Source organism: Vicugna pacos, chromosome 10, assembly GCF_048564905.1.
Source record: "Vicugna pacos chromosome 10, VicPac4, whole genome shotgun sequence".
Lineage (NCBI taxonomy): Eukaryota > Metazoa > Chordata > Mammalia > Artiodactyla > Camelidae > Vicugna > Vicugna pacos.
The window spans coordinates 50,487,297-50,514,729 of NC_132996.1; the positions used below are offsets into that span (position 1 = coordinate 50,487,297).

Sequence of the window (27,433 nt, forward strand, 5' to 3'; positions counted from 1 at the left end):
TTCTATAGAAAATTGGCTCCTTTGGTGATATGTCCTCTCCACCCTCCCCCTCGCCCTGCCTCTCTCAGGTGCATTTAATATTTTTTCTTTGTTCGTGGTTTAAGCAGTTGTCTGTGATGTGTCTGGGGGTGGGCTGTGTATGTGTTAAATTCTGCTTGGCTTTAGTTTAAGTTTAAATACCTCTGCTTGGCCTTAGTTTAAGTTTAAATACCTCCTCCCCCATATTTTATTGTGAAACTTCAAACTTACAAATAGCTTGAAAGGATTTACAGTGAACATGCATATACCCACTATCTGGATTCTACAGTTAACATTTTGCTACATTGTCTTTATCACAGATATCCTATCCATTTATCATTCCATTTCATGAGGCAATTCAAAGTAAGTTACAGATATCAGCATACTGTACCACAAAAAACTTAGGCATGCCTCCTAAAACAGTCCAATATTTATTTTGGAAGTAAATTTTACTTTTTTGGAAGTAAATTTTATATACAGTGAAATGCACAAGTCTTAAGCACTATACCAGTGAGTTTTGATAAATGTAAACACTTGTGTAACCCAAATTTCTATCAAGATGTTGAGCATTACCATCACTCCAGAAAGTTCTCTCATGTCTCTTCCCACTTATTCTTCGTCCCTCCATCTTGGCCCTTTCATATGTATCTACTGATCTGAGTTTTTTCACCACAAATTAGTTTTTTCTGTTCTAGAACTCCATATATGATCAATGGAATTAACCTTTTATCTAAGGTTTACTTCTCTTAATGTAAGGATTTTGTGATTTATTGGTATTTTTGTTTGTATCAGTAGATAATTTCTTTTTATTGCCAAATATTTTTTTTTTTTCTGGCGCAAGAAGAGTTCCAGGCCTACCTTATGCTTTCCCGGCTTCAGTTCCGGAATCAGCCATTTCTCCGAGGGGCCTTAGTTCCTTTTGGTGAGGGAATGGTATTTAGAAATCAGGAATTTCTTGTTTTAACAAGTAGACTCCAGTTTCTGGTGAAATTTTCTGTTGTTTCATTCATTCCCTTGAAGTTTTTTTTTTTATTGAGGTATAGTCAGTTTACAATCTTGTGTCATTTTCTGGTGTACAGCACAATTCTTCAATTATACATAAATATACATATATTCATTTTCATATTCTTTTCCACCATAAGCTCCTACAAGATATTGAATATATTTCCCTGTACTATACAATATAAAGTTGTTTATCTATTTTATATATACCAGTCAGTATCTACAAATCTTGAACTCCCAGTTTATCACTTCCCACTCCCCTACCCACTGCAACCACAAGTCTGTATTCTATGTCTGTGAGTCTGTTTCTGTTGTATATATAAGTTCATTTGTCTTTTTTTTTTTTAAGATTCCACATATGAATGATATTATATGGTATTTTTCTTTCTCTTTCTGGCTTACTTCACTTAGAATGACATTCTCCAGGGCCATCCATGTTGCTGCAAATGGCATTATTTTATCATTTTTTATGGCTGAGTAGTATTCCATTGTATAAATATACACAACTCCTTTATCCAGTCATCTGTCAATGTGCATTTAGGTTGTTTCCATGTCTTGGCTATTGTAAATAGTGCTGCTAAGAACATTGGGGTACAGGTGTCTTTTTGAATTAAGGTTCCCTCTGGATATATGCCCAGGACTGGGATTGCTGGATCATATGGTAAGTCTGTTTTTAGTTTTTTGAGGAATCTCCATACTGTTTTCCTCAATGGCTGCACAAACTGCATTCCCACCAACAGGATAGGAGGGTTCCGATTTCTCCACACCCTCTCCAGCACTGATCATTTGTGGACTTTTGAATGATGGCCATTCTGACTGGTGTGAGATGATACCTCATAGTAGTTTCAGTTTGCATTTCTTTGGTAATTAGTGATATTGAGCATTTTTTTCATGTGCTTATTGGTCATTTATATGTCTTCACCCTTGAACGTTTTTATCATTATTTTAAATTCTCTGTTGTTATTTCAATAACTGGATAACTGTGGGGAATGGTAACTGTGCTGCCTCTATTGATTTTTACTCTTCATGTTTCTTTGAATTTGGTTATAGTTCCTATTAGGTTGCTAACTTTTTGTTGCTTGTTTGTTTCTTTAGCACTGGACCTTTGGTGTTAAGTATTAGATAGCATCACTCCTGTCTTACTCATGCTGAAAAAAGATAACCTGAACCTTCCTGGTTCAGGAGGAACGTTAAATAAGCACAAATTGAGGGACATTCTACAAAATAACTGGTATATGTTCCAGGATGACAGTAACATGAGAACCATACAAATGCTGAGGAGCTATTCCAGATTAAAACAACTAAAGAGAATGGGTCTGGGATTTATTTTATTTTATTTTATTTTATTTTATTTTATTTTATTTTATTTATTTTTGGGAGGATTTATTAATTTTAAAAAGTTGTTATAAAAGAAGGCATTTTTGGGACAGTTGGCAAAATCTGAATAATAGTAATCACATTAATATTAATTTCCTGATTTTGACAAATATGCTGTAACTAGGACTCTTGTTTTAGGAAATACACACTGAATGAAGCATTCAAATGATTCATGAAAATTTTATTTGTGTGTGTATATAAAAGAAGATAATACAAATGTGGTAAAATGTTAACATTTGGGAGATCTAGTTGAGGATGTATAAGAATTATTTGTATTACTTTTGAAACTTTTCTGTAAATCTTAAAGTATGTCAACTGAAAAGTTACAAGGAAAAAAATGAGAAAAATAATAATATATTTGCTAAGTTGTTAAGTAAAATTTATGAATTTCTTTTTTAACAAATGGCATGTCCGAGGGTGAGGGAGAGTATAGCTCAAGTGGTAGAGCACATGCTTAACATGAAGAAGGTCCTAGGTTCAATCCCCAGTACCTCCTCCAAGAATACGTAAATAAGTAAGCCTAATTCTCCCACCCCTCCCCCGCCCAAACAAACAAAACAAATGGCGTGCCCAGCGCACCACCAGGTTGTGTTGTGTTAAAGAGGTCACTCCGTGATTCAGTGCCTAATCTTCTCTAACTGTTGTTAATACATAGGCATGTGGCCTTATGATTAAGTAATGCATTTGCAACAGTTTATAAAATAAAAATGACTTATCTGCATGGTGTTGAAGAGCTTGGATTTTCACCAAGACTGTGTAGGTTTGTGTATAAGCCCTCATACTTACTGAGAGACCTTGGAAAGTTACTTTTGTGCTTTAGTTTCCTTATGGCTACAGTAGGATGATACAGTACCTACCTCAGAGGATTTTGTTAGGATTTAATGAGATAATGAACATAAAACGTTTAGCACAGAATCTGACTCTTCACTAGATAGAGCTCAGTAAATATTTTTATTGTTTTCAATAATTATAGCTACAAAATTGAATCACTGCAGTTAAATAATTTTTGTTATTTGATATAGTGTAAACAGACCTTATAAATTATGAACGTGTGTTGGCGTCTACTGTTGATACGTTACAATTTTAAATATATCTCAATCAAATAAATTTAAGAAATCCTGGATTGTTTTGTACTTCCTTCCAAATCATGTGTAGAATAGATTACAACATTTATCTTGTTACCTCATAAAACAAAATATTTGAAAGGGTTGTAAAATATAAATGTAATACAAATGTAAGATATTAATAACACAGTACATTTATATGATCTGTGATAATCAAACATTGACTTTTCTATATCCAGTAGTGTATAAACCAACATAAAAAGAACAGATGTATTCAATATCCAACCTCAGTGGCTGACACGTTTTTCCCTTATTTTCCAGAAATATTTTTCATATTCCCCTACCAATTCAGCTCCTTAGCGTCTCTCTTGGCATGTTAATAATAGTTTTCTCACAGTTTTTTCTTCCATAAAATGGAATTTGAGCTCCTACAACTGTTCTTGGTAGATAAAACATGAAATAAATAGTGCAGTCTATAAATGAAATAAACTTCTAATCCTGTCTTTACAAGATACTAGCTATTGATCAGTCATAAATGTGCAGATTATTGATGTATCCGTCTTTTTGGGCACTGGGCTCTAAGCTATACATTTGGCGTATTGGTAATGACTGTTAGATCTTTGCTATCTCCTATCCTGCTTCAGATTTTACATTTAATAGATTTTGAAAGCATTATTGCAATGCTTTGTACTTGGCACTTTGACCTGGATCATTGTACAACATATTTAAAAGATTAAGCGGCCTTGCAGTAAGGATATTTTTAATTGTGATATTTTTAGCCTACGACTCAAGCTACATTTGAATGAGTGTCTATTCTAAGAGCTTGTGCTTTGATTACATTTCAGCTTGTTACTGAATAGTTGCAGTTACAGTCATAAAAAATCTGTATGAATATCCAGTATTCTGTAGTGTTATTGCCTATAAGAACAAGCTTCTTGTCATATTAAAAGCGTTCATAACTTCAAAGGGAAAATATTCTAGAAGTGATTGATTGGCTCTTTTGAAATTTATTTGCCTTTCTAAGACTGTTGAGATTTTGTTGGTTGTTTTTAAAAAGCACCATTCTGCAGGATATTGAAATGAGTGCTATAATGAGCTGGAAATAAACTTCATAGTATATTTTAACAGACATCCTTCTGTTAAAAGTTCCAGTTGTAGAAAAGTTCTTTCACATTTTCATAAATTTTAGTTATGTTATGATTTGGAAGGATTCTTGGAGGTCCTCCAGTGTAAGTCTCCTTCATGGTTTCCCATACAGACAGACAGTGGTGGAGCGTCTCAGGGAAACCCCCAGTATTCCTTCCCTCCTGAGGCAGTGCATTTCCAGTGTCAAAGATTCTCCCTAGGAAATTGTACCTTGTAATAAAAGGAAATAAAAAAGATTTACTTAACATTGATTATGTAGTCTGATTTGATGATAATATTAGAAGGACATGTGAAATTTCTCTAAAATTTAGGTGACTGATAATTTTTAACATTAGTCTTTATTTATATAGTATGAGATGCTTGCTTTAGAAACAAGTATTATGGAAGTGTATACTTTTCCTCCCTATAGTTCTTTGCCTCAGAGAGATAATTGCTGGTAAAACTTGGGGGTGTATCCTTTACTAGGTTTGCTGTGCTTGTATAAACACACGTTTATCAGTGCCTGCATTTTATAACCACTTTAGGTCTTTGCTGTCTTTTGCTAACTAGAGGGCTTTGCCTTGTAAGACTTTGAGTGCATAACGTTGTATTTATTAGTTATCATACTGACTGGCTAGTAGATGGTCGCATCCACACTTCAGCTCATTTCCTAATTGTCTTTGTAAAAGGTTGTAGTCATCTTTTGGAACACATCTGCTGAAATAAGAGCCTTTTTTTTTTTAACTGAGAAGTAGCCAGCAGATGTCTGTGTATTTCATATGAAAGATTACTTATGGTTAAGATGAGTAAATGATTAAAGATCAGGAAAAGGACTTAGTAAAATGTCAACTACAGTTCTTTTAACATAAGTATATTTATATTTCACATTTCCTGGGTAGTTGAAAGATCAAAGGTGATGTTTTGAAAGAGAAAAGAACACATTGATGATAAGTATAGCATCTGCGAGGGAGGACTTCCAGTAAGCTAAAGGTTTGATAGTTTCAGTAATCCTAAGAATTATTTATTTTAAGATGTAGTAGTTAAAAGCATGGATCCTGAAGCCATAAAACCTGGCTTTGAATTCTAGCTGCACTTCATACCAGCTGTGTGACCCTTAGGTAACTTATTTTATCCTTTTGTCTGTTTCTTCATCTATTAAAAGGATTGGTATCACAAGAGTTAATAGCTGTAAAGTGCTTCGAGCGTTGCCTGGTTCACAGTGCTAAGGAACTGCTTGACGCTGCTGCTGTTATTATACTTATGTATTTAACAGATTTACACAGAATGAAAAGTTAAGTTTAAAAAATGGTAGCAAAATACTTTTTTCTTTTGATTGCCCTAGAAAACTAAAGACTAGTTAATCAAAGGCATGAAACATAGAAAACATAGATCAGTTAGTATTTTCTTATACTGTGGAAAATAAAACTAGAACATAACTTTTATTGAATGGTTAAAAATAACTTTTGTGTCAGTTTCTAGATTTCCTGTTAGTTTGATTTGCTGTGTTTCCTTCAGTCACCAGATTTTATAATTGAGTTGGTATAGCGTAGAGAAAAGCTTTTGGAATCGGGCATTTGAAATCTCAGTTCCATTACTTTCTGGATAATTTTTGGTGGTGTATCAGTTATCTATTGCTGTGTGACAACTGCAAAACCTAGTTGCTTCAAAAATGATTTATTGTTTCTCATGATTCTGTGGGCTGGTTGTACTCAATTAAGGGGTTCTTCTGCCTTACCTGGAACATTTTGTTTACCAACATTTTTGATCTTGGAACAGAAGAACAATGCAGAAATCTAGCTTTAGGACATTTTCTTTAAGTGAGATAATGTGTTACAAGTTATTTCTGTGATGCTTGCCCCATTGTTAAATCTTAGTAAATGGTGTTTATTTTTATCGTATAATCAAAACATTTCAATTGTCCCAAACGCTAAGTGGCTAGCATGTAAAATCTCTTGGTTGATACCTATTTGGCTCATGTATTTGATTTAACAAAGATATTCTTAGCAGAATGCTAACAGCTTCTGCTGGTTGGTCAGTTCATTGAACAAATTAATGATTGAGTGCCTACTATGTGCCAGGCAGTGTTCCCAGTGCTGGGAATATAGCATTGAAAGAATTAAAGTTCCTGCCTTCATGGAATTTGTATTCTAGTGGGGGAGGGGAAAACAAATAATAAGCAGACATATATATCAGTTTGTGGCAAGTGCGACAGAACACAGTAAAGCAGGATAAAGGAGGAGAGGGTAAGTGCGTTGGCAGGGGCTTACCTCCTATTTAAGGTGGTCAGGGAAGGCCTTTCTAACAGGATGAAAGGATCAGGTTCTGCTGTTCCTTCTGCCTGGAACCCTCTTTTCTTTGGTAACTGTAAAGGTTCTGAGATAGCAACCAAGGTTAGAAACAGTAAGAAGCCAGAGTAGGTGGATCAGAGCAAACAAGTGGGATAATGGTAGGAAATATTAGGTATAGCTGAGGGCTGAATCATGTATGATGTTGGAGGCTCTTGTGAGGAATTTTACTTTATTCTGAGATGGGAGGCTATAGGGAGATTTTAAGGAGAAGAATGAATTCAGTGGTCTGACAGTGTGTTATATGGATTAATCTGCCTGGCTGCTAAATTGAGAATAGATGGTAGAGGACGGGGAGAGCAAGAACAGTTAGGAGGGAGCTCTTGCATGAGAAATGATGGTGGCTTGAGTTAGAGCTGTAGCTGTAAAGGTGGAGCAAAATTGTCAAATTCTGAATCTATTTTGAAGATGAAGTAAATGCTATTTGCTGATAGATGTGGGAAGTGAGAGAAAGAGAAGAGTCGAATTTGATTCTCCCAGATGATGGGCTTGAGAAAGTAGAATAGAATTGTCGTTCCTGAGATGGGGAAGGCTGGAGGAAGAGTGGCTGGAGGGGATGATGGGTTCTTACTGAACATGTTTGGTTTCAGTTGTGTAGTAGACCAGTGAGAGATGTTGAGTAGACAGTTGAATACCTAAATCTGGAGTTGGGGAGAGAGGTCTGGGTTGGAGATACGCATTTGGGAATCTTAAGAATGAAGATGGTATTTAAAACTGTTGATTGGATGAGATCACCTAAGGGAATTGAATGTAGCTAGTGAAGATAGATATCCAAAGACAGCCTTGGGGCACTCCACCAAGGTTGTGGAAATGAGATGGAACTAGAAAGGAATCTGAGAAGTGAGTGCTAGTGAGGTAAAGAGGAGAGCAAATAGAGGTGTCCTGGAAATCAAATGCAGACTGTTTAAAGTAGGAGAGCATAATCAGCTGTGTCAAACAGCTGCAAGTTGAAGATGTGGCAGTGTAGTGACTGATGGTGACTTTGACACAAGCTATTTTGGTGGAATGATGGAGTAATGAAATCCTGATTAGAGTGAGTTCAAGACCGGGGCAGAATTAGAGGCAGCTTTTCTTAACCGTGCTTTTAGAAAGGACTGATGTAAAGGGGGGAAGAGAGAAAGGAGTGGTGGCTGAAGGAGGGTATATGAACAAGAAACTGTTTTCCTTCCTTCCTTCCAAATGGGTGATATGGGATAGACGTGTGTGTGCACGCACGCGCGCATGTGCACATGAGAGGGAGAGAGGCTGGTGATGAGAGAGATTGGGAAATTGGGGAGTGATGAACTTCAATAAGTGAGCATAGGTGCCTTAGAAACACTGATGCAAGTGGGCTAGTAGATGTGGTGGTGAAATGTGGAAGTTTCTTTCAAATTATGTTCCCCACCCCCAACCCCGCTACCCTGGCTCTCCCCCGCTCAAGTAAAGTAGGATGCAAGGACAACAGCCAGAAATTAGGACAGGGGAGGAGGTGGTGGTTTAAGAGAGGAGGAGTGAATTAGGAGAGTGGGAGTATGAATAAATTAAGAGAATGTATATACTGTCTTACATTCTACATACATTCTTTTACTTAGTCCTTTAGATAATCTTGAGAGTATGTTAGGTTGGTAAAACCCCGTTTTAAAAATGAAAATACTAAGGTTCAGGTAAACTGCTTGCTATTAGAGGGAGAGCTAGGTGTCTTCTTTTGAATGTTTAAAAATCTAGCTCTATTTAGATAATTTTCATCATTTGAAATCAGTGCTTCCTTAGCCTGACTCCAAGATTTGTTTTCCTAGAGCCTTCTGCGTAGATTTTTAAGTACTGCTATAGCATACAGTTCTTAGGAAATTTACCCACGACCCTATGCTCTTTTATATTGGATTGCCGGTTTATGGGCAAGAGGTTACTTTTTTTAGTGCCCTAGAGGTTTGAAAAAGAGATAGCACAAGATTAACTCAATCATAAAGCCTTCTGCATTGAACAAAGTAGAAAAATCAGTAGTTTATTTAACACTAGTACTATCTTTTGCATATATACTCCATCAAAGGCATTTTCTTCCTGTACTGACCAGTTCTGTCTGAGGAAATACTTGTTTTTGGTGTTTATAGCCTCTCTGCTCTGACTTCAGCACTGTAGTATATTCTTGCTCAGTAGCCATGGCCTCTCTCAGTTACTTTTCACTTTTTATAATAGCCAAAAAGTGGAAACAACCCAGACACCCATCACCTGATGAATGGATAAGTAAATGTGATATATCCATACAGGGGAATACTACTCAGCAATACGAGTAAGTGAAGTACTGATGCGTGCTGCAGTGTGGTTAAACCTTGAAAACCTCATGGCAGATGAAAGAAGTTGGTCAAAATGTTTAAGACCGCATACTATTTGATTCCTTTTGCATGAAATGTCCAGAACAGGCAAAGCGAAACAAAGTAGATTTGTGGTGGCCTAGGGTTGGAGGAGTTTGGGAGAAACGGGGAGTGACTGGTAATAGATACAGGGTTTCTTTTGGTGGTGGTAAAAATGTTCTAAAATTGATTGTGGTAATGGTTGCACAATTCTCTGAATATACTAAAAACCACTGAATGGTACCTACCTGAATGGGTGAATTGTATGGTATATGAATTCTGTCTTGATAGAACTGTTAAAAACTTTTAAAAATGCCTTCTGCCTCATCTACCTGATTTTTTTTTTTTAATCTTCACTGAGATGACCGTTTATTTACCTTTTCCAAGTTTGTATGGCATTTCTCTGGTATTTTCTAATTGTCAAGTGGAGAGAAGCCTGTGACTATGCACTTGTAAACACAGAGTATCGTCAAGAGAAGCCTGGGTAGCTGTACCATTTGTTCTTACTGAGTGACATTACCTGACAGAATTATTAGAATCTGGCCCCTAGTTTTGTCATTTCAGAAATTATTTGATCATTATCCTAGACTTGACCAGACTTGACCAGACCTGGGTTTTTCTGTCACTGGACTCTCAAGATGCTGAAATATATCAGTATTATGCTAGTTTATTAACGTTAATGAGAAATGTTAGGTAGATTAGATAATCAAGTAGGCCTAACCACTGTATTCTCTGCATTTGAAAAGATAAGTTAGGAGTCATATTATGATCACCATTTTCTTGATGGCCATGAAATCATCAGATCATAGTTTAATGGCATTTGCAGTGATAATCCAAGGCATCTATCTCTTATAAGAATGTAATTGTTCTTAGAACCTGACATTTTGAGTTCCTGAACAGAGACATCCTTTTCCTCATAGAGCTAGGTTTCTCTGCCAGTAATTGAATTTTTAACTTAAAAAAGTAAATAAAAATGAAATAAAGTAAAATGTTCCATTAATAGTCATCTTTTCTGAGTGTTAGTATTTCACTGTTTTTGTTTGAACCATCTACTGCTAACATATTTTTGTTTTTGCCAATTCTCTAGCAAAACACCCACAAACCATTCAGACTTCAGTTTACCCACTTAAAATTTTTTTTTCAGCTTACTCACTTTACTTTATATTTTATATCAGTGTTTCATTGTTTTAGAGAAGTTAAAAAGAATTTGGTCTTAATATCGATAAATTTGATTAAAGGCATATGGCAAAAAAAGAAACATGGCATTGCATAATGTATATATAAATTGCCTTTGTTACCACATAACCTAAATTTTAGAGTTTGTGAATTTGACACTTGCCTTCTAATTGTGAGTTATTATTTATGGACTGGTGAACAACACATTTAGTTATACTCTCTGTCCAATAGACATGTTTAGTGTGTACGTTGCCTGTCTACAGAAGTACAGAAGATGTCTCTTCTCTGCTATATCCTTAGCCACCATCACATTATAGGTACTCAGAAGGGAGTTAAGGTAGATGAGAAAAGAAGTGGAAGAATTTCCTTTAGGAGCAGAACAGAAGATTTATTTTAAGAGTGGTCTGTAAATCAGAATCCCTCTATGACTATTTATATAAAAAAAGTATTTACCCCAGAGGAGTAATTTGGAAGCCAATTAAGATATAACCAGAAAACTAAGCTTTGTTCATTACTGACATACTGATCATGCATAATTTGATTTTTAAAGTTTATTGTATTGTAAGACTAATTGGCAGAGTTCTAACATCTCTGAAAATTTCACCTGGATTATAAATGCTGTAGGGTATTGCTTCCCGACCATTTAGCATGTGATGATGCATAAAGAAAATGAATATAGAGTATATACACATATATATACACACACATTCTATATACATACAGAGTATTTTATGGCATATCCAGGCAACTGGAGAGAATTTGGGCATATTTGACTGGGACTTAGTGAATAAATTTATTGCATTTTCTTTCTGAAATATATGTATTATAAAATAAAATAAAAAAGCTTTGGGGAAGATAGTTGTAGCAGCCATGGAATTGTGCCACTCTGATCCACTTCAAGAGAACCTCCTGCGAAGAACAGTTAAGCAACAGCCTCCAGCTGTTGCACCTTTAGATAATTCATCAGTGCTCAGGCAGAGGCCATTCTCACTCTGGGCTGCTCCCAGCCAACGACCACAGTGTGGGGCCTAGAGCTGAGCTACTCTAGCTTGATGGGGAACTACTCTAGCAGATATTCTTTGCTTAGAGACCCTCCACTGGCCCAGCCAAGACTTTCTCTTAATAGCACTCCATTCGGAGGTTCATTCTGCCCAGTTCTTCCTTTGCCTCTCCTTTCACAGGTTTAGAAAAGGTTTGAGGGCTCTCTTCACCTTCTCCTGCTTCCCTTTCCTGTATCCTTCACAGGCGTTTCTCCCAGAAAATTTCTTGCACATATAATCTGCTTGTCAGAGGATTCCAAGTGATGCAGTAATACATAATGAATTTGTATAAAACTTGCAGTTAGAATTCTTTCCCTTTTTAAATGAGAAGTTTGAGTTTGCTTCTATAAATATAACTTTTGTATCTTAGATATTGTGTTTGAAGTGGTTTTATGCAATTCCTGGTCAAGATTTTGAAAAGATATATCCACATTTTTGTCACCATCAGTTGGAAACTTGGCGTATTCATTAAATGCTAGCAAATGGCAGAAGGAATTCACCTTTGTCCAGTTGACAGAAACTCTTACTGTTAACCAGATTTTAGGTAATTTCAGTCTCTTTAAACTGTATATGCTAGATACTATCATCCTGTTAATTTTCTTTCATTACCAAATGTGATATTGAAGATTTCTACAACAGCCAGTTTCAAATCCCGTGAATTTTTCATGTTAAATATTTCATAATAGTTAAAGCTCCTACCCAGCTGTAGCTTTTAGTCTTAGTAAGAATGTAAGATTCAGTGGGAAGGCTGTAGCTCAAGTGCTAGAGCACGAGCTTAGCATGCGCAAGGTCCTGGATTCAGTCCGCAGTACTTCCTCTAAAAATTAATAAATAAACTTAATTACCGTCCTCTCTCAAAAAATAAATAAGGAATGTAAGATTCAAATTAGTACATGATTAAATATCACTATTGGATCTCATTTTAACTCCGTACTTTTGAAACTAGCTGCCTTTTGCTTTGACTTTTTTTGTATAGGTTAGTATATACCCTTTATAAACTCTTCTGCCCATTTCTGTTTCTTCCTGCCTAGACCTCTAGTCTTCAAGCCTTAGTTCAGATCCACCTTTCACTCTGTTATTTTCCTTTGTGTGACCGAGCCTGTGTTGAAATGACTCTTTCTATGAAATGTTTACTGAGTGTATATTCTCTGCTATGTTCTGCTTGTGCAATAGTGAACAAAAAAGTGTAAGATCTTGTTCTGTCTTCTTTTGTACAATGACTATGATGGATAATTTAGTGTAACTTATTTTTTCCTCTATACAGCACAGTCTGACATTTCATTATTTCTGAACATAATTCCTGTGTATACATCTACACACTTAATTAGTGAAGTATTTTGTCAAAAGAATGAAGGCCTTTTATAACTGTTCTAAGGTTCTTTTATACCTCATGACATCTCCCCACGACAATTATTTGTTTTTAAGATCAAGAGTCTGATGAATCTTAAGTATTAATTACAGCAAGGATGTTCATGGGTAGAGAGTCACTGGACTGTTCCCAGATCTATGGTAGAAAACAACTTGTTTGTCATCCTTTGAACTTACTCTGGACGGAAGCGCCGATCAGTAGTCTTCCTATTGGTTTAACTACTGAAGTTTAAGGCTTTGGCTCTCAGCTTTGGCCATGTATTGGAATCACCTGGGGAGCTTTAAAAACTACTGATGCCTGTCTTATCCCTAGAGTTTCTGATTTAATTGGTATGGGTTGTGGCCAGGATGAAGTTATTGTAATATGCAGCCAAGATTGGAAACTACACCCTTAGGAGAGAATGACAGTCAGCATTCTGTTTAAGAAATTAGCAGAAGGCTTATTTTGTGTAACTGTATAAAAATATGTATACAGAGAGAGCCTGGGAACAGTGCCATCCCAATTGTAATGAGGACCCATAGCTTGTTGAGGGAGTTCTGACTGGTCAGGTCTGGGGAAATTAGGGCATCAAAATAAGTAACTATAGTGATGGATCATAATCCATTTAATAAAATAGGAATCCATTAATCTGTACTCACATAAGTAAATAAATGAATAAATTGAAAGTTTGATAAGGAACAAATTGAAGATAGCATGTAGTCAGAGTGAACATTATCAGCAATGGAGCAGATCACAAGTTTGTGCCACTTGATAGCATATAATGAGGGAAAAAATCACTTTTTAAACATCACTCCCAAAGATTTATAACCCAGATTAATTATGAGGAAATGTCAGACAGACCCACACTGAGGGACATTCTACAAACAGCTGGCCTGTAATATCTTATGCCAAGGTCATAGAAATCGAGGAAGGACTTGAGGGACTATCCCATATTGGGAAAGACTATGGAGAGATACGACAGTTAAATGCAATGCATGATTTGGAATTGGATCCTTTTGCCATAACGGATATTATCAGTATAACTGGTGAAACTTGGGAGTCTGAGGCTTAGATGATAGAGAAATATCAGTGTTTGCTTCCTGATTTTGATGATTACATTGTGGTTATGTAGGAGAATATTCTTGTTTGTACAAAGTATGTGGTTATTTGGCAAGTTACTCCCAAATGGTTCAGGGAAAATATTTATTATACTGTTCTTACAACATCTCTGTATGTTTGAGACTGTCTAGAATACTATGATTGTATGACTTCCTTTGGAATTAGGGAATCGTTTGTGAAGCCTCTCTTAGAATGTTAATTTTCATGTGGGAAAGTTATGTGAAGTAGCAGCAATTTATCTGGGAATGGTATATTTCATGCGATACATTTTCTAAATAATCAAAGCTCTTCAAGTGCTGAAATGTTTTAACTGTTTTGTGTATCCTATACTTTTCTGCCTTTTAAAGCAGAGTATGTTCAATTTGGTCTTGTCTATTTTGGATAACAAATAGCCCAATTTTTGATATTGTCTTCTGAAGTAATACTTAAGTCTGGATCCATGTTTAGCCTTTGAGGTTTGATTTTGGTTTTGGTCTTATCTTTCAATGTCTGGCTTTCAGTTCTGCTGATGTCATGGTGCATATATTTAATAGTTTGCCAGTTCTCTTTCTAGTATGTTATTTCTCATCTGCTATAGTCTCAAAAACAAGATCTTTGTGTTTTTCCTTTTTTAAATGTCAGATTAATAAAACTTGGGTCAAGTATAGATATTTATCACAGCCATGTTGTCCTCATAGCACCCCCTTAAACTGAATTCAAGATTATGACTACGATTCAAAGAGTTTTGAAAAATGAAGAGTCATTATAAATAACAAGTGATTTCTCTGTCATTTTCTCAGAATGTTAAGTGAAATCAGATAATTTTAAAAGAAAACCACTCTGATTTCTATTTCTTTTTTCTTTCTTTTAATTTCAGAGCTCCAGAGATTATATTGGGGTTGCCATTTTGTGAAGCCATAGACATGTGGTCACTGGGATGCGTGATTGCAGAACTATTCCTTGGATGGCCTCTCTACCCAGGAGCCTTGGAGTATGACCAGGTAATAGAACTGTCATGATAATCCAGTAGAGTTGGTAGAATAAAAAGAACAGACTTATGGGAATGCATTTCCCTAGCTATACAATACATATGAAACTCTTTTTAGAATAAAATGGCAAAACCTGGATCTTACGGAATTTAAATTCAAGATCTCAAAACAGAATTTGATTTTTAAAGTGTTTTCATAGACAAAGTTAGAAACCACAGGCCTGAAAAGCAGTTTTGTAAAACTCTTGAGAGAGTTTTTTTGTCATTTTTATACTAGAAATAATATAAAGGGCTGTATACATATATACACAGTATATATATTTTTTCTACTAGAGATATATTTAAATGATAGTGCTTTGCTTGAGTGACAAATTTTGCTGATGGATGAAATGTCAGCCTCTTCCAAGGAATAAAAGGCATCATAACTACTGATCTTTAACCCACAACCTTTATTTGACTTCAGTACTTCAGTCACCTGAACCCTGTTTAGTATTTTTCGGTGTTTTTGAATGGTGCTTGAAAGTCTAGCTTAACATTATGTAAATGATTCTCAGTAGAATCCAGCAAATTACCTTATTACACACTTTTCATGATAATTTTCAGGTATGTTCATTAGCCTCTCTAAGCTATTAGACAGTAATTGTTTGCTATTTTCTTGGTTTTTAGTATCAAGATTCTTTTTTTGGAGCAATTGTTACCTTGTTTACTATTATTTAAAAGAGTTTTATAGCATCTTCCTTATTACAGAGATATATATTCCACTCATGTCTTAGTGGAAAATGTCTGTAAAAATGTTAACAGTGCTCACATAAATTTTGTCTGTCTTATTTAATTGTTTAAATGATATACTGTTTAACTTCTAAGCATGAAAAAATAGAAAATAGAACATTTTAAAGCACACATGACATAAGTGTAACAAAATATTGTGCTGATTTCTAGGGTTTAGCTCTCTATATCAAAGAGGATATGAGAGATAGTTAATTTGATGACTTAAATGTTGCTAAGACGACTCTGAAAGTAATTTAATATTGATGAATAGGTTAAACGTTATTGTTAGCTTTAAACCCTTCCTCTTCCAGTGACTTTCTACCTATAAAACTTCTCTTTTAGGCTAGGTTTCCTATATTCTCTACTTCCCACCCTCCATGTTCAGGATATCTCTTAAAAGACCATTTCTGTAAAAATTCCATACATTCTAGCTCTTTTTACCCAGCCGTTAACTTTGATGCAGATGCCAGACTGTTACTAGTTTTGAAAGAGTTAGTGATCTGGTTGGAGATTCCTATAATCCCTTAGCTGCTAAAGTACTGAGGTACCTACCTGTCTAATGCTAGAAATACACCTTTGGATTGTGGACAATTTATGACATGCGTAGTACTCTGGGGCAGGACACCATCTAGTGGCAATTTCAGGTCGATTTGCTATTGCACTATGGATTTGGACTTTTCAGTCCCAGTCCTGAACAACTAGTGTTGTTACTGAAAAAGGACCCTACAGATTATCTAGCTACTACCTATTCCCATTTCGTAAAGAAGAAAACTTAGAGCCAGAAAAATGAAATGACTTGTCAGAAGGTCACAAAGGTAATTTAAGGCAAAGTCCTGACCAAAACTCAGTTTTTCTAAATTCTGTAATAGATTTTAAAAAACCGAAAAACCCAAAAATGCTAAACTGGAAACAGATGTTATCTGATCCAAATTAACAGTATTTTCAGAATGCATATTACTTTAATTCCAAAAGGGCATATTAATTGAGAAAAATTATTGGCATATAGTATCACAATAGTTGTAGGTATCAACTGTGTTTTGAAAGTTATTTTATAAAATATATGAACGCAACTGAATAGGAGTGATGATGTGTGTTTTGGTTCCAATCTTAGACTTTATACTCATTTTCAAATAGCATGTTTGCTATGTATGTTTTCCTAAGTGTCTGTTTTGAGGATAAAGGATTTCCCTTTTATTCCTAAAATTTTTTTAAATCCTAAATTGGTTTTGGACTCTAATGCTTTGTTGCATCTATTAAAATGTTCACATAAGTGGTTTTGGGGATTTTTTTGTAAGTCTATTTATTAATGTGGTTGAATTTTATAAAATTTCTTCAACTTTCTGGATTATGATCATCTAATTAGGATGTGAAAGGGTTGTCAATAGGGTATGCCCCTCTCTGTTATATTTTTTTCTCAAATTCATCAGCCTCCGTTGGTTCTATCTCCAGATTTGCGTTCTAGGAAGGAGCTTATGCTACTTTATCATTTTGTCCTCTGGTAACATTTTTTGCAGATATTTCTCTCTCAGAATGTTGGTTGTGTGAGAGATTCTTTTTCTGTTCTGCCTTTATTATTAACATTGCTTTTTACAACAGGAGTGATCTTATATTAAAGTACGTAAGTATTATTTGTCAAGAGCAGGGCTTAGTCAATTAATTTGAAAATTCAACACACAAATACAGCAGTTCTCCATCTTATATCTGTAGCAATACCTTCAAAATATCATAAATCTAAAACTGATTGGGGAGGGTATAGCTCAAGTGGTGGAGCACATGCTTAGCATGTATAAGGTCCTAGGTTCAATCCTCGGTACCTCCTCTAAAAATAAATAAACAAATAGACCTAATCACCTCCCCCTACAAAAAAAAATAAAAAATAAAAATATATTTAAAAAAGGGGGGAAGGAGGATAGAGCACATACTTAGCATGCATGAGGTCCTTGGTTCAATCCCCAGTACCTCCTCTAAAAATAAATAAATAAATAAATAAACCTAATTACCTCCCCCTGTCAAAAAAAAAAAAAGGTAAAAAAAAAAAAACTGATGAAACTGAAAAAAGAAATAAACAAACCCACAATCATAATTTGAGATTTAAAACACATTTCTTTCAGTAATTGATAAAGTAGATAGGAAAAGATCAGTAAGAATATAGAGGATTTGAATATGTGATTAACCAACTTGACCTAGTGATACATGTATGAAGCTTTACACCCCCTACTGCAGGCAAAACTTCAGAATACATACTCTTCAAGCTCACATGGAGCAGTTACAAAAGTAAGACAGCCTGTGAAACACAGTGTAACATCTCTTTCTTTACTCTTAATAACTTAACTTGTTCATATGTCGCTCGTGTAACCTTTGGTTAACCTTCTAATGCAATATTGTCTTTTTCCAAAGGAGATGAAAAAGAATTAGCAGTATGCCTGCAAGTATTATAAACTTAGAAACCAAATTTGAGTCACAAGGAAAAACTATTCAGATTATTTAAATTCTGCATTATGGGCTTTGTGTTCTAGCCCTTTAATCATCTTTATGGTGTCTTTAAAACAAGGCAGTTTCTACTTTGAATTTTGAATTCTACGGCTAGGCACTGACCGTGTTGAGAATTTCTCATGTCCTGTTTTCTCACATGTGCATTTTATTTACATCCATACCCAAATGTATTTACTTGTATGTTTGGGGAAGACTGCCCTGTGAGTTGATACTGTGCTTGGATCCCTTCCAGTCTTAATTGTAGGTATACTGTCTCATAAGTTTATATGTACTGGATTTGACTTATATTACTGGGGAAATGTAAAAAATATTCTAGGAAATTAAATAATATTTTTATGGAGGATGGGCAGTATTTACTTGGTAAACGTTGATTGTTCTCGCAAAATGTTTGTTAATCTAACACATCCAGAACAACTAAAAGCCAGAATTTACCTATTCAAATTTTATTCTACTTGGTAATATCAAATTATATCTTACATAAGAAAAATAAAGCTCACTATTTCAACTCCAGGGGTGGGATGGGAATCTTTAAAGAATCCTATTTTGTCAGGCTATTCAGGTCCCAAAGAGACCTTTTCAGATTGGCTCAAGTAAGAATTCATTTATTTATGTGTGAACTATAACAAAAATCCAAGAATGGAGCTGTAATATGACCAGATTTTGTGAAGTTTGGAGTTGGAGATGCTTTTAGATTCAAGACAACATTTAGAGGAATTATTAGGCATTGCTCGAACTTCACTTTGGTGCTGGATCATAAGGATGACTTCACTGCTCTTTAAGTGCTTTATCTGTTCTGATTCTAACTTGCTACTCAGATTTCTGCTCACTCTTAGCTTTGGTTACGTTAACATGGCCATCAAACTCCAGCCTTGCCTTATAACCCTCAAGTTCATCCTCCAACAGTATTTGGAATTTCTTAGTTTACCTTTCTGCCTTTGTAAATCTGATTTGCTTAGCTTAATTCTAGTTGAGTTCACAAGGCAAATTTATGAACTAATTGCTTCTGAGTCAGGTCCCCACCCTTCAACCACTAGGGACAGGAGAGGCATATAGATGGAACGAGGTCTCTTCAAACAGCTGGGCAGGCATTATGACCAAAAATAAACTCGCAAGTTCACTTGCCACTTTCTTTTGTTTTGTTTCAGTGCCGTCCCAGCTTCTTCAGTGCGTTAATTGCTCTATTCTCTGTGCTCTTTTAGCACTTTGTCTTCTTCATAATGGCACTTCCTAGTTTAATTGTAGATTATGTGCTTAAATATTTATCTGTTCTACTGAATTAATGCTTTTGAAGATTGGCACCATATTTTGTTCCTCATATTTTTAGCATCTAGCACATAATAAATGCTCTGTGTACGTCTGTTGAAATTGAATTGTTGAGTGCCTTTCCTATCAGCTGAGGGACTCTGATGTAGCATCTGGCTGCTGAGCTCTTAGAGCTTTTCTCCTCGCTTTCTGTTTACATAAAACAAGGAACTCAGCCACTTGGTGTGGGAAAGGGGGAGGCACTGCACTTTAATGAAGTGAAACTAATTTGTAAAGTGGAGATTTTAGTTGTCATTTCATGTAAAATTGGGGATACAAATATGCACGAACATAGACTCTGTCAGGGAGGTTCATGGTTTAGCAGGGAAAACTGACATAAAAATAATTTCGTAATATGGTGTTATAAATGCATTAAAATTGTTACGTTCTAGGTGTGACGGAGGAACTAGCCCGGGCAGAGTGTAGCATGGTGCTGGATGGGACTGGAGCACAGGAGCCTGTAAAGAGCCAGGAAGAGAGACAGCTGGAGGGCCTATATGTCATGATTAGAGATTTGAAATCCTGTAGGCAGTAATTTTATACAGGGGAGTAATAATCAGATTTGCATTTTACAAAAATGGCTGTTAGTAATTTCTTGATTTTAGCGATGTGAATAATGAATTGAGGGGGAGTGGATGGGGTCATTAGGGAGGCAGGCAGGTAGACAAAATTAGGAAGCCTGTGAGATTGTATAACTCACAAGAGAAGAGGAGCAGTTATAAAAAATACTAATGAGGTAAAATTGTTAGCATTTTGGATGTTGGGAGGAGGATGATGAGGCAGAGGTACTTGTCTGGCATAAATTTCAGGTTTCTGATTTGGGTGGTTAGTGGTGGTGTTCACCAAAGAGGGAAATGCATGAGAAAATTGACAGATTTAAGGGAAACCCAGTTTAAGGTATGTTCACTTTGAGGTATCTAAAAGTCTACCAGATGGAGATTTCAGCAAGCAGTTGGATCTACAGCGCCAGAGATAGAGATAAAACTATGGGTATTTGGGGTTTGTAGAGGGAAAGAAGACAGATAAAACTCTGGAACGCAATGTCATATAACAAATGGAGGAAAGCAATTAAAGCGGGTCAAGAAGTAGGAAGAGAACTAGAAAAGAATGATGTGAAAATGGAAGGAACAGAGTTTTTGAGTAAAAGATAATAGCCAATAGTATCAATGTACGATAAGGATTAATATGTGGCTGTTAAATGTTATCAGTCATTAACAGGCCATTACTTGATACAAGTATCATACTGTGGGGGTAATAGTAAAAGTATGATTGTTGTGTGTTGAGATGAGAATGGGAAGTAAAATATAGGCCACTATTTTAAGACTCTTAACTGAGAAAAGAGTTTTAAATAGTTAAGGGAGGGTTTATTAGTTTTTTGAGGTTGGGCAATATTAAACATTTTTGTGGATTGAGGGGAAAGACTGGAAGAAATGCAGAAGAGGATGGACTAATTGTTTTTGGAGTTTAAAAAAAGAACCCTGTGTTCCCAAATAGGAGTTAAGCCTCTGTTTATTCCCTGTGCTGCCCTGTTATTGAGCTGGGGAACAGCTCTTTGAGGGCCAGGTGTGTACCAGACACTGTCACGGGTGTGTATGTAAGGCAACAAAACAAAGTTCTCCCCTTTGTGAAACTTATATTCTGCTGCAGAATGGGGTAAGAAAATGGAAAGTAACTGTACAGAATATTAGATGGTAAAAAGCATAGTAGGGAAAAGTGTAACAGAGTAAAGAGAGATAAGGGGGGTACTGAGGTAGGGAGAAACTGTTCTTAGTTACTGGTGGGTCATTGAAGGCCTCATGAATAAGGTGACATTTGAGCTGAGGGCTAAGGGAAGTGAAATGTGAGCCATACTGATGCCTGGGGGAAGAGTGTTGAGACAGAAGGATATTAAGTTCAGAGGCCCTGAGACTTGAGCTTTTCAGAATCCTCCTGAGAGAGCTCATCTACTCCTGCGTCTCTGTCTGCTGATGATAGAGATGTCCCATCTACACTTATGACAGTAGACATGTCCCCTCCACTGCCTAATTCACCAAGTCAGATCAGCTTGTCGCTTAGTCAAGTAGCTTGTCAGTTTCCTGCATGAATTTCTCCAGGGGTTTCCCAGCATTACCTCTTGGAGTAAAATCCAAACTTCTTAACCTACTGCAGCAGCCTTTGCCTGCTGGTTTAATTTTTTCTCTCACCATTTCTTCCTTAGTGAACCCTAGTCTCTGAATGTCGATATATTCTTTTGATTTTCTGTATTTACTCATGTTATAACCTTAGCATAAATCATAATAGATCAGGTTTCCCCCACTCCTTCAGGGCTAACAAACTCTTATTTGTCCTTTAAGACCCAAATTCAGCATCTACTCTCCTGGAACTATATATGACTACAATTATTTTCGGTGTCTCTTGTCTTTTTGTAAAGTATGCATTTATTATGGTATCCATAACTCTAATTTACTTTTATATTCCCCACTAGACTGAATTTCTCCAGGGCACACACTGTATCATTTAGTACTTGATCTAACATCTAACTTAGTGTCTGATATATTATAGGTGTTCAGTTAATGTCTTAATGCAATAAAAGAATAATCTTTTCTGTTTTGTTAATTTTTTTTTCAGATTCGATACATTTCTCAGACTCAAGGTTTACCAGGAGAACAGTTGTTAAATGTGGGTACCAAATCCACAAGATTTTTTTGCAGAGAAACAGATATCTCTCATTCTGGTTGGAGATTAAAGGTAAGTCATTAAAAAAAATTTATAAAAACATTTGTCTCATGCACATGGACAATACCCTCTGTGCCTATTTTAATTTTAATGCATTTCTTCTTTTGAATTTTCATTTTTGATTCCCCCACCCCCTTTATTTTAAGAGCAGTCCTCTCTGAATACCTTAGCTCATTGTCTAACCTGGCAACATAATTATTAACTTGTCTTAAGTGGTTTTTTAAAGTTTTATTGTATAATTTTGTTTTGTTTCATCTATGAAGTTCTACATTTATTAAGCATAGGACAGAGATGGAAGTCTGACCACTTGCTACATAACCCAAGTACCTAATTTATTAGGATCAATACATCTGTAATAACTTTATAATTAGTTATTTTGTATATATGTAATATATGTAACATTTTTTGATCTGAACAAAGCTCTTCTCATTTTGGGTATTCTTTTTAAAAACTACATTCTTGATATTCTTTTGAAACTACTGCTTGCCTTAGAATATTCAATATATTAGTGCCAGAATTGAAGAAATACAGAATTTACAAATGGTAGGTAATAAAATACTATTTTCCCTCTCTGATACATTCACTAAGACACTGGAAGAACATGAAGCAGAGACAGGAATGAAGTCTAAAGAAGCCAGAAAGTACATATTCAACAGCCTGGATGATATAGTGCATGTGAGTACCATAGTCACATTTGTCAGTCTTATTTACGTGCTTAAGTTGGTGGACTTGAACGCCAAGAATGCCAAAACACGTTAATCATTTTCTAAATGACCGTAGAGTCCTTGCTGTTTTTAAACTTTTCAAATAAAATTGATTCTAAGGTTTCAGGAACTAAACTGCATTTGTCTTTATCATATATTTGATTTACATTATCCTGTTCTTTGGTAGAAAGTATTTTCTTTAAAAGGAAAACCCTAGCAAACAAATTTCCTTGTATCTCGTTAGAAATGGATATTTGTTTAGTTAAAAAAATTTTTTTTTCCTGCTTTGAATGCTTTTTGGTACCTCAAAATATTTTGAGGATTTTTTAAACTCAATCATTCTTGTTTCAAAATAATTATAGTTCTTTGTTCTGTGTGTGTATGTGTGTTTTAAACTGTAAGACTGTAACATATACTACCTTGTATGGCTTACATTTATTCAGTGACTTGGAATTTTGATTTTACAGGTGAACACAGTGATGGATTTGGAAGGAAGTGATCTTTTGGCTGAGAAAGCTGATAGAAGAGAATTTGTTAGTCTGTTGAAAAAAATGTTGCTGATTGATGCAGAATTAAGAATTACTCCAGTTGAGACTTTGAACCATCCTTTTGTTAATATGAAACATCTTCTAGATTTCCCTCACAGCAACCAGTATGTTACTTTGAAATCTTTTAAAATGGTTCTGGAGAAGTGATGATGCTAAGTTTGTAGAAAACCAGTGTGTTAGAAAAATGATTCAATTTCTTCATTAAAATATAAGTAAGTGTAGTCAAAAGAAGTTAAGCTAATTTGGCCAAGTATGTTCACATGGCTAGTAAGTTGCAGAGTAGAACTAGAATGCAAATCTGAATCTAATTCCAGTGTTTTTTCCTCCAGAATGCCATACTGAAAACAACTGGGTGATGTCATGAAGTTATAGTTAAAGGAAATGTTAATGCTTTTTCTTTCCTCAGTTTTGAGTCCTGCAAACTCCATTTTCAATTTCCCTTCATACCATTTCCTTTTCGTTGTCTTCCTCTTTCCCTCTGTGTTGTAGAAGGAAAGGAGGTTTTGAATTTATTTTTTATTGAAGTATAGTCAGTTTACAATGTTGTGTCAGTTTCTGGTGTACAGCATAATATTTCAGTCATACATACATTCCTTTTCATATTCTTTTTCATTATAGGTTACTGCAAGATAGTGAATATAGTTCCCTGTGCTATATAGTAGAAACTTTGTTAATTTTATGTACAGAAGTTAACATCTGCAAATCTCGAGCTCTCAAACAGGTTTTTTAAATGGGTCAGTAGAGAAGAATATATGCCCAAGCTGAGAAGGCCTTAGGCAAATCTCATGAATTCTTTGAACCCCAAACCTCTTTTTTAAAGGCTAAAGAGAATAAAGTAAGGGACTTAAAACAGCTTCTTTTAATATTTTAAAAAGACTGAATGAAGGAGGTATAGGGACAAACTGATATCTGTTAGGATGAATTATCCTTAAAATTAAGTTTTATAAAGCCCAACTACTCTTCACATCTCCAACAATTAAAACTGTCTAATGGTTTCTATATATAAACATGTTGAAAATAACAGGATAACCATACATATGGAGCCATTAATTTAGGGATGTGGAGATCTAAAAATTAAGAAAAAATTATTTGCAGGAAGGGTCATAAAATTATAGTGTGCTAACCAAAAAGTGCTTACTGTTGCTTTGATGTCTTTAAAAAAAATACTGCAGATATAAATATATACTTTATATCTATATTGCTTTAAAATTTGGCCTTCTCTTATAGGATTTCCTGGTAGAAATACTATTGGAAATAAGCAGATTAAGTATAAGTCATAGACTTTTTTTCCTTTTGGAAATAATTTTAAATTTTATTAATGTACATTAATTTTAAACTATAAACATTTAAAAATAGTATTATAATTACCTTTTCAATTTTTCTTTTGCAGTGTAAAGTCCTGTTTTCATATTATGGATATTTGTAAGTCCCATCCAAATTCATGTGACACAAATAATCACAATAAAACTTCACTTTTAAGACCAGTTGCTCCAAGCAGTACTGCTAATCTAACAGCAAATTTTACTAAAATTGGAACATTAAGAAGTCAGGTGAGAACTTATAGTGTTTGATAATTTATACTCTTCTCTTTTTGTGCTCATTTTGCTTTTGAAGTTTATAGAAGTTTTCATGTCAGCAGTTAGAAGTTACAGTGCTGATGAGGTCTTACTGTGGCTGTTCTATGAAATCTCTAATATTTCAGGGTAACAATTAGAACGTACCTACTCAAATTCATTTTTTTCCTTTCGTTTCCTTTTATTCTTAAAGTATAATCTACCTGCTCTTCTATGTCTCAACTCTTTAATAAGTAGACCAGTAAAATCCATTTCTGGGTCCATTTTTATTGTGGAATTATGATTTTATGAAATGCATTTGAATTCTGTTTATAAAGCACCTGTGCAACAATTAGAAGCCTGCTCTGTATGATGTTGCCATGTACATTGATTGTTTCAGGCATTAACAACATCTGCCCATTCAGTTGTGCACCACGGAATTCCTCTGCAGGCCGGAACTGCTCATTTTGGTTGTGGTGATGCTTTTCAGCAGACATTGATTATCTGTCCCCCAGCTATTCAAGGTATTCTTTTATTTAAATTACACTTGGAATTTAGGCATGCATTATTTTAAAATGAATTTAGGAATCTATTTATTAAATACTCTGTATGAGTTTTGCTATATTTAGTGCTACATTTGAATTTAATTTAAGCTAGTCAGTAGCCTTTTTAGACCAGTGATGCTCATTTCTTGACTGGAGCTCCATTGCCATCCTTAACAAAATGGATCACATGACAGTTGTATTTCCTGTATAGTCTAGCACGATAAAATTCCCTCACAGAAATTAAGAAGCTTGGAGAGCTATGAATTGTCCTATATTGGGTATAATTGCTCCAGATGTTCAGGTAAATACATATTATCTGTGCATTATCAGTAGGTATTAAAGTGACTGAGAGCCTCGTTCTTTAAATTTTGGTCAAAGAATTTCTGTCCTAAAAATTTGTAGTAGTCTTGTTCTTCACCCTTACCTTAGTGGGTTTTTTTGTTTTTTGTTTCTGTTTTTTTTAACAGATTGATTTTGATTAAATGAGATGATGATCCGTATATAGATCAAATAAGCTATCAAGTAAATCCTCAAGTGAGATGGGTGACAGAATAACTTTGAAGAGGTCATCAGTTGTCAAACTGAGGAACTTCTTAGTGATAAAAGGGTGATAGTAGTGAACCTTGTGACTGGACTAACCAGAAGAAAGCCCTCTTTCCTAGGCTTTCCCAACATTTTGTCCTAGGCTTTAACATTTGTTATGTCTTAAATCAAGAGGCTGACTTCAAATAGGCCCTAAACGACTCTTTGAAACGTGGTGGTAATGCTGTAGAGTGTAAGTGAGAGCACTTGGTGCTGAGTCAGGACACCTGGTTGTTTCTCTGTTTGCTGTGCCATCCCAGACAAGTCTGCTAACCTGTTTCAGCCCTAGTCACAGAAAACAGACTGAATAGATAACTATCTTGATCATTTCCAGCTGTAATATTTCTGAATTCTGGAGGTTATTTTAATTTTTATTTGATTTAAGAATGTGAGCAACTTCTTAAAGTTTTTATTTTTAGTATTCCCCATAGTGCCTAAGAAAGCACCAAGAATCTGTTTGTTGACTTGCTTGGCTGGTAATAAGAGATGTGAAAACATGGCAGCTCTTTAGCCGCATTGGTCATATCAGGGTAGCTTTCTTCTGTTATCTGTGACAGTGACCCATGGCTGCTCTGGTAATAAAAATACCCATATCATGTTGTCAGCACTCTTAAAGATGCTGTTGTGTTTCTTTGTTTTTTCAGCTGTTTATTATAAAAATTTCAAACATACAGAAAAGTTCAAAGAATAATAATACCTTTTACCCTCGATTCAACAAGTTACTAACATGTTGCCATGTTTGTTCTGTCTGTTACACATATACATACCATTGATAGTAAGTAGTAGACATTTTGCTTCTAAATACTTGAGCATGGAAGAATGATGCTTTTTTGTTTTTTAATCGGTTACCACTTAAGTGGTATCTTGACGAATGCGCTTTCACTTAGATGAGTTTTTAACCTGTACTAATAGATTTTTAGGTTCTAACGCTCTCTCCTGTGTACCAAAATTAGTTTGAAGGTCAGCCAACCACAGTGTTATATACTTCATCAAGGTTTGGGATAGCATTTTTTTTTTTCAGAGTCTGCCTTCTGTTTGTTAGTAAAAGGCTTTGATCTTTTTATGTGGCTTATAATTAATAAAAGGTTAGCAACCTTTCTGTAAATAAGTTAGCAACTGAGTGGTTCATAACCAGGATAACAGAAAGAAAAGGAGATACTCTCAGACTCATTAACTCCTCAGGTGTCAAGAGCAATAGTTTTGAAATTAATAGTGAGACAAAGTAAACTATTTGTTAGCTTTTAGGACTAACAGGAGCAGTTACAGCAGCACTACAGGCAGGCTCTACAATATGCTGTCCCATTGTTTCTTACCT

At 35.2% G+C, this 27,433-nt stretch overlaps 1 protein-coding gene across 7 annotated transcripts in view; it reads left to right on the plus strand.

Annotated features, from left to right (window-relative positions):
• Positions 1-27,433, plus strand: part of HIPK3 (homeodomain interacting protein kinase 3) — a 79,775-nt gene that overhangs the window by 41,102 nt on the left and 11,240 nt on the right. For all 7 annotated transcript variants that reach the window (XM_072969757.1, XM_072969759.1, XM_072969758.1 and 4 more), the window contains 6 exons: positions 14,798-14,921; positions 22,079-22,198; positions 22,775-22,861; positions 23,358-23,542; positions 24,829-24,988; positions 25,392-25,515. In XM_072969757.1, coding sequence (XP_072825858.1) covers positions 14,798-14,921; positions 22,079-22,198; positions 22,775-22,861; positions 23,358-23,542; positions 24,829-24,988; positions 25,392-25,515 — 800 coding nt within the window. The remainder of the gene's footprint in view (positions 1-14,797; positions 14,922-22,078; positions 22,199-22,774; positions 22,862-23,357; positions 23,543-24,828; positions 24,989-25,391; positions 25,516-27,433) is intronic.